Source organism: Artibeus jamaicensis, unplaced genomic scaffold (assembly GCF_021234435.1).
Source record: "Artibeus jamaicensis isolate MK-2021 breed Jamaican fruit bat unplaced genomic scaffold, CSHL_Jam_final contig_700, whole genome shotgun sequence".
Classification (NCBI taxonomy): Eukaryota; Metazoa; Chordata; class Mammalia; order Chiroptera; family Phyllostomidae; genus Artibeus; species Artibeus jamaicensis.
This window is the reverse complement of record NW_026521930.1, coordinates 6,315,977-6,322,642: the sequence shown is the minus strand read 5'-3', so window position 1 is coordinate 6,322,642 and position 6,666 is coordinate 6,315,977. Positions and strand designations below refer to the sequence as shown.

Sequence of the window (6,666 nt, the reverse complement as noted above, 5' to 3'; positions counted from 1 at the left end):
AGGGCACAGAGGAGAGCAGGTAGAGGGAGGTGCCTTGGGAGAAGAACTGGGGGATGGAAGTGGACGGCACAGAGTCTCTGTCTGCTCTTGCTTGGCCTCTGGGTGAATATTCTGAACCCTGACTATGGGGTGACACCAAGTTCAACAGAGCCACTGCCCATTCCGGCCCCACCTCTGTTGCCAGGAACCCGCCTGCTCACCACAGTGACCACATCCCCCAGGTTGCCTTAGAAACACTCCTGGGGGGGGGGGCTGGGGAGCCGGGGCACAGTTGCCCAGCAACAGGTGGTGCCCTCCCTTCCGCTCTCATCTGAGGCGCCGCTCCGCGCCCTCCCACAGGCACGGGGAAGAGCTGCTCCGAAGGGAGAGAGGGGCCTGGAGACGGAAGACTGGAGCCAGCCGCTTTAGGTGGGAATCCCCGGGAACAGCACTCGCCACTTCCTCTCTAGGCCCAGTAAGACCTGAGGGGTTGGGAGGAAAGACACCCTTAGGACCCTTTGAGCCTTGTGAAGCTCCTGGGGACGGGGAGGGAAATAGGGCTTCTAGGAGGGGGGTGGAGATTCCAAATGGGAGGGCCAGGCCGCAGGCCTCGTGGTGCTCCCGACACCCCACCCCATGGGACTCCTCCAGCCCCTTCTGAGTGCTCCCTGCTCCTGTCCCTGCATGGACCTGTTTCTCAGGCCAGACTCCCAGCCCCCTGACCTGTTTCCCTATTTGGTCTTATCTGGGCACTTGCCGCCTCTTCCCCTTTCTAGGTTGTAGCTTCCTCTCCTGAGTCCTGTCTCTCCAGATGCCTTGGACTCCAAAGCAGCCCTCTGGGCACATGGAGGGGCCCCCTGCATCGGAGCTGGCCTCCTGGCCTCCACTGCCCTGCGGGCCTTGCATCCCCATCATGCTGGCCCTGGCCGCCCTGGCCGCCCTCTTCCTCCTCACCACAGTGGTGCTGGCTGAGCGCCTGTTCCGCCGTTCTCTGCAACCAGACTCCAGCCCCCACGCACCCACCCTCGTCTGGCGTCCTGGGGGAGAGCTGTGGATTGAACCCACCGGCACCCCCCGAGAGCGCTCTGAGGACTGGTACGGCTCTGGGGTCCCCCTGCTGATGGACCAAGCCCCAGATCCTCCTACCCCCGGGAGCCCCTTGGAGTCCCGAGCAACAGCCCCACTTGCCCCTTCAACCCCGCACTCCCCTCCTAGCTCCTTAGTCCCCCAGATCCCATCTAAGGTCCCAGCCCGTAGCACCTTCTGGGGGCCCCAGGCCTGGGAAGGAAGACCCCATGCCCCGGGCCTGGTGAGCTGGGCTGAGCCTGAACAGAGGCTAGAGTACAGTGCAGATTTGGGGAGCCCCCAGGCCCGAAGGCAGCGGCCAGGGAGCCCTGATCCCGAGTGGGGCCTCCAGCCTCGGGTCACCCTGGAACAGATCTCCGCTTTCTGGAGGCGTGAAGGCCGAGCTAGTGCGGGTTTCTGAGTCCCCAGGGCCTGGAGGACAGGCCTCCTAGAGACCTCTGAGGAAGGCCCGACCTCAGCAGGATGGTAAGACCCTTAGGCTGCAGCCCGGGAGCCCAGCTGACAGTTGGGGCCAGGGAAGAATGCCCCAGGCCTGTTCACATCTGGATTTCTATTGAGCTGGACCTGGGTCTCAGCGGGCTGGGTGTGGACAGAGCCTGTGCCGCAGGGGATTCAGAGCTGCCTCTGCCCAGCGGCCCGAGGGAGGGGGCAGGGTCTGCGGTTCAGTGAAATGGAGGTACCGATGACTCTGGGCCGGAAGCTGCCAAGATCACTTTTCTGATTAAGAACTCACAGTACAAGACAGGCATGATATAGCGTCACTGCAGTGGCTTCCACCTTCCTTCGCTGTGCGTCTAAGATGCCAGTATCAGAGGGAAGGGGTCCCGTGGATGCTGACGAGCAGACTGAGTGTGGCCATGGTGTGTGTCAGCTGTGAAGCAGGAGGTGACAGACATCCAGCTGCCAGAGCCACAAGTCGTCCCTTCAGGAAAACACATAAAGAGACATCAAGACCAGGCAAAGGAGCATCTTATTCTTTACGAACTGGGACTTTGACCCCCAGCTGACAGCAGCAAAATTGGGGAGACAAGCTGGAGAGGGCCTCCCTTACCTTCAGCTGGGTCCTACCTAGAGTCAAAGGAAACCAGTGGGCTCCTCTGCCCGTCCTCCCTCTGGAAGCTGCCACACCCCCGCCCTCCAACTCTTACCCCTCCATGGTGAGCAGGGGTCCCCAGCCTTTTTGGCACCAGGGATCAGTTCTGTGGAAGACAGTTTTTCCACAGATGGGAGACGCAGGGTAAGGGAGGGGGAGTAGAGCTCAGGTGGTAATGCAAACGACGGGCGTAGAATGAAGCTTTGCTTGCTCACCTTCTTCTGTGCTGCCCAGTTCCTCACAGGCCGTGGACTGGTACGGGTCGTTTCCCTGGGGGCTTGGGACCCCTGGTGGTGAGGGAGGCAGGGGTCAAGGAGATAAGAGGTTGATCTGATGGAGAAAGGAGCACTGCCCCAGGGCAGGGCAGCTCCCAGTGTGCAACCTCTGGCTTTCTTTCCTCCTAGCTTCCTGGAGTGTTTCTGGGAGACAGAGTCCCCCCCCCCCAGGCAGGCTTACTTATAATCCACCACTGTGGAGAAATGGAGCCCCCAAATGTCCTTGGCCCTGCAGCCATCTGTATCAGCTGGCCACCTCTTTGGGAGCACAGGTGGGGGTAGGGGGTGGGGAGAGGCAAAGGTGTTTCCATTTCCCTGGTCTCTGACTCCAAGGTGCAGTCATGAATGGCAGGGTCTTTGCCCTATCAGTTAACCACCTGTACTACTATTTACTCGATATTTTTCTTTAAATTGGTTTGCTATTTGCTTAATAAATTTATTTTAAAAGGAATCTTTTTTGTGTCACATCTGTAAATGGAAAACCAGTATCACTTGCCATAAATAGAAGGTAAAACATGAAAATAAGCACACTGTAAACAAAGATACTAAGTTCTAAGTAGATGTTCCCTGCTGGAGGCACTGATCTTTCTTGAAACAGAACAGGGTGAGGCAGCAAGTGTTAGCCATTCCAGCGCCACCCTGAGGCTTCCCCCAGAGGTACTGAGCCCTGCCCAGGGAACTGCAACCCTGTGCTACTTAATGCTGGCCAGGGACCTCCCACGTTCACCCACTCAGGGAAATACTGCTGGGCAGAGGCCAACACTCCGCTCTTTCTGCTCACCCCTTGGGTGCCAGAAGATGAAGGAGCAGCAGGGGAACGAGAAGCCTCTAGACAGAGGGACCTCTCCCCAGGGGCACTCATCCAGCGCATGGTCCTTGCACCTCCCCTGAGCCAGGCCCCGGAGGGGGAGGAATCGAGGAATTGGACCTGCCCCCAAGGAGCTCACAGTCTCTAGCGGCTGGGGTGGGGGTTCAGGAGGGGGAGATGAGGAGGGACACATAACTGATACAAGACAGGGCTCCTTTTCCACCTCTCGCTCCCGAGCTGGGTAACTATGTCACTTCTCGTCAGGATCAGCTGACAGGACTAGGGTTCTGGGGAGCCTGCCCATGAGGAGTGATCAGCCCGCCAGGGAAACAGAACAGAGAGGCAGTGTTAGGCAGTGTTCGGAGCTGGGACACCTGCACACCAAGTGCTCGGCGGAAGCAGAACAGTGCGGAAGGGACGCCGGAGACAAGGCTCCGGTTCTCGGTCTGGCTCTGTCACTCTCTCACTTGGAGACTTCAGAAAAGTGATTTTTATGTTACTGGGCCTCCCAGTCTTTCTCCGTACACTGAGAGAGCTGAAAATTGAACGAGATGCTGTATCGGGACTTCTCTAGCTGTGACATCTCAGGAGGGTGTAAAATGAAAGATGCGCCCAGGCACGCATGGATGAAGGTGATCTTCGGGAGGCGGAGTGCAGCCTGCCATCCCCAAAGTCACCTTCACGTTCTCAGACCCAGGACACGGTCTAGAATGTAACAGGAGCCCAAGGTAAAGCAGGACGAATAAGTGGGTAGACTGAGGGATGCTTCGGTTTTACCCTTTCTCCTTTCTCTTTATTTCAGACCTCTTCCTCTCCTTTTTAACACCGTCTTATTACTTTCTTGTGGTGAGTCCTTCCTTTATGCCTTTAGGCATTTGAAACATACTTACTGTCGGTCCTTTATCATTCTGTTTTCTGGAGTTCTAGGTGCTCACTCTCATTCATGACAGATGGCTTCTTCCTCTTAGGCTTTCTAATTCGAAGCCGTGACCTTGGCCTCCACAGCGCCTCATTAGTGGGAATGCGTATGGTCAGTTTTAGGGCACGTCTACAGAGCTTCTGTGTCTGCTCCCGCCTCGGATGCTTTGGGGTATTACCAACGCCGGGCCACATTATTTATTAACTTTATTTGGGCTTCTGAGACCACAGTGTAAACTTGAGCCCCCAATCCAGGAGGGCAAACCTTTCCTTATGAACTCTCAGGCGGGACTGTCTATCGCCCCTGGGTCTCTGGGTGAGACAGAGGAGGTTCTTTTTGCTCCCTGGGCTGATAGGAAATACATTTTTTTCTAGCCTGCTCTTTCACTGAGAGTGTCACCTTCATCTGGGGCCTCTGGTCAGTGCCCCTCACAAGGCCTCCTCTCCAGTCTCCAGATGAATGTAAGACCCAAGCTCTTTCACCGCCGAGCTCTCCAGCCACCCAGCAGCACACACAGCTCCGGTTTCCAACTTCCTCTCGGTGTGCAACTCCAGGGCATTGCCCTGACTTTCTTGAAACACAGCTGTGCATTTTAAAGGGTGTTTGCTCGATTTCATGCTGCATTTCTAGATGTTTCGTGGTGGGGATGTGCTTGTCTGGTTATAACATACACAGTGTCTCTCACACACACAAAAGCCAGACTATTTCCTCTATAAACAAGTATGAAAGTCTCCCACCTTAGAACAGCCAACAACTAATTCCCCATCCCTCACCGCATAACATGACCTCCTACCTTCTTCACAGACAAACTTCTGGAAAGAGCTGCCTGTTCTAGCCAGCGGTCCCCAGCTGCTCGTCTTCCCATCGCTCTGCAGCCTGCTACGGCTTCTGTGCACTTTCAGCCTTCTCCAGAAACTATTTTCACCACAACCATAGCCTGCATTTCTTAAAAGACTTATTTATTTATTTTTAGAGAGATGGGGAGGGAGGGAGAACGAGAGGGAGAGAAACATTGATGTGAGAGAGAAACATCGACTGGCTGCCGCTCACACACGCCCTGACGGGGACGGGACCCACCACCCAGGCATATGCCCTGACCAGGAATCTCTCGCTTTGTGGGATGAACACCCAGCCAACTGAGCCACACCAGTCAGGGCATAGCCTGCATATTTTTAATCAAAGGACACTGTTCAGCATCCTGTGGGCAGCATTAGACATTTTGATCCCATTCCTGACACATTTTGTTCCCTGCCTTCCAGGACTCCATGCGGACCTGACTTGCCTTCCCTCCCTCTGGCCTTCCTTTCCGACTCTTTTTCTGGCTGCCTTCCTCGAGGGTCAGCCCTGGACTGCTTTCTCTCCCCCGACACACTCTTCCTGGGTGGTCTCACTGATGCCCGCGGCTTCTATTGCTATTCCACGTTCTAGTGGCTCCCCAAGTTTCTGCCTCCGTCTGTGGCCGGCATGGGCCTCCACAGGTGTTCTCCCATTGTTCTCGAGTAATAGTGCCAATGGAGAGAACACCGATGATTCTAAAATCTCGTCAGTTCCCTGACAGTTCCAGGAAAAATGATGCTTTTTTTTCTTAGATTAAATAATAAAATATTTAAAAAAAAAAAGATTATCTCAGAACCAGTCCGTGGCCACCCGGCACAGTTGGTATTTGTCCCCAGAATAAAATCAGCACCCCTGAAAAAGTGTGGGGGCCATGAATTCACATGTATAAAAGAGGCCAAGCCAGAGACACAGGCGAGTGGCGCGGACCAGGGGTTGGAGATGAGAAGAGACCGCCAGCCGGTGCGCGGGTGTGGCGGCCCCTCGGTGCTGCCACTCATTACACCCTTTAGGCTTTTCAGAAGCCAAAAACCTGGGTTTCTAGGTAAAATCAACCAAAATATTCTCCCACACATATAGTCAATATATATGACTACGTGTGTACATATGTGTACATCTTTTAATCAATTTATTCATAGAAGCCAGAGGAAGCAAGGCTGTGTGGGCCACGCAAGCCTCCTGAACCACCAGCCAGAGATCCCTTCTAAACGGCCCTGACTGAACGAGTGCCCCTGAGGTCGGCGTGGAGCGCCCCTCATTATCTTGGCTTCTGGTGCTTTGAGGTGGGGTGGCCTGATCTCAGAAGGCCTTGAATCAGGCTTTTCCCCACCGTCACATTATTGACATTTGAGCCGGTGATAATTCTGCGTTGTGAGAGACTCTCGTGCACTGTAGGGTGTTGAGCAGCATCTCTGGCCTCCACCGCTAGATGTCAGCAGCGGCCCCTGGTTGTAACAACCGCACCGGCTCCAGACGTCACCAAGGTCACCCAGGTAGAGAGGGAGACTGGAACCTCTGATCTAAGTGAAGTATTTTAATGAATTAACACACCTGCCCCTGGAGATTGCAGCCAAGAATAAGGCTGCTCGGCACCGGGCCTCCTCGGCTGCCAAGGGGAGCCACGGGACCTCCTCTCACTAATTCTCAGTGATGCCAAGAAGAATAGGACAAA

The 6,666-nt window shown here is 55.1% G+C and overlaps 1 protein-coding gene across 1 annotated transcript; it reads left to right on the top strand.

Annotated features, from left to right (window-relative positions):
- The first annotated feature begins 296 nt into the window (after positions 1-296).
- CUNH16orf54 (chromosome unknown C16orf54 homolog) lies at positions 297-2,884 on the top strand. Its single transcript, XM_053671467.1, has one exon. It carries the CDS (start codon positions 791-793, stop codon positions 1,463-1,465), a length of 675 nt encoding a protein of 224 aa, XP_053527442.1. The 5' UTR covers positions 297-790; the 3' UTR covers positions 1,466-2,884.
- The last annotated feature ends 3,782 nt before the right edge of the window (positions 2,885-6,666 follow it).

Excerpts from the sequence above, each read along its gene's own strand:
- CUNH16orf54 (XM_053671467.1), top strand. The coding sequence starts at position 791 with ATGCCTTGGACTCCAAAGCAGCCCTCTGGGCACATGGAGGGGCCCCCT.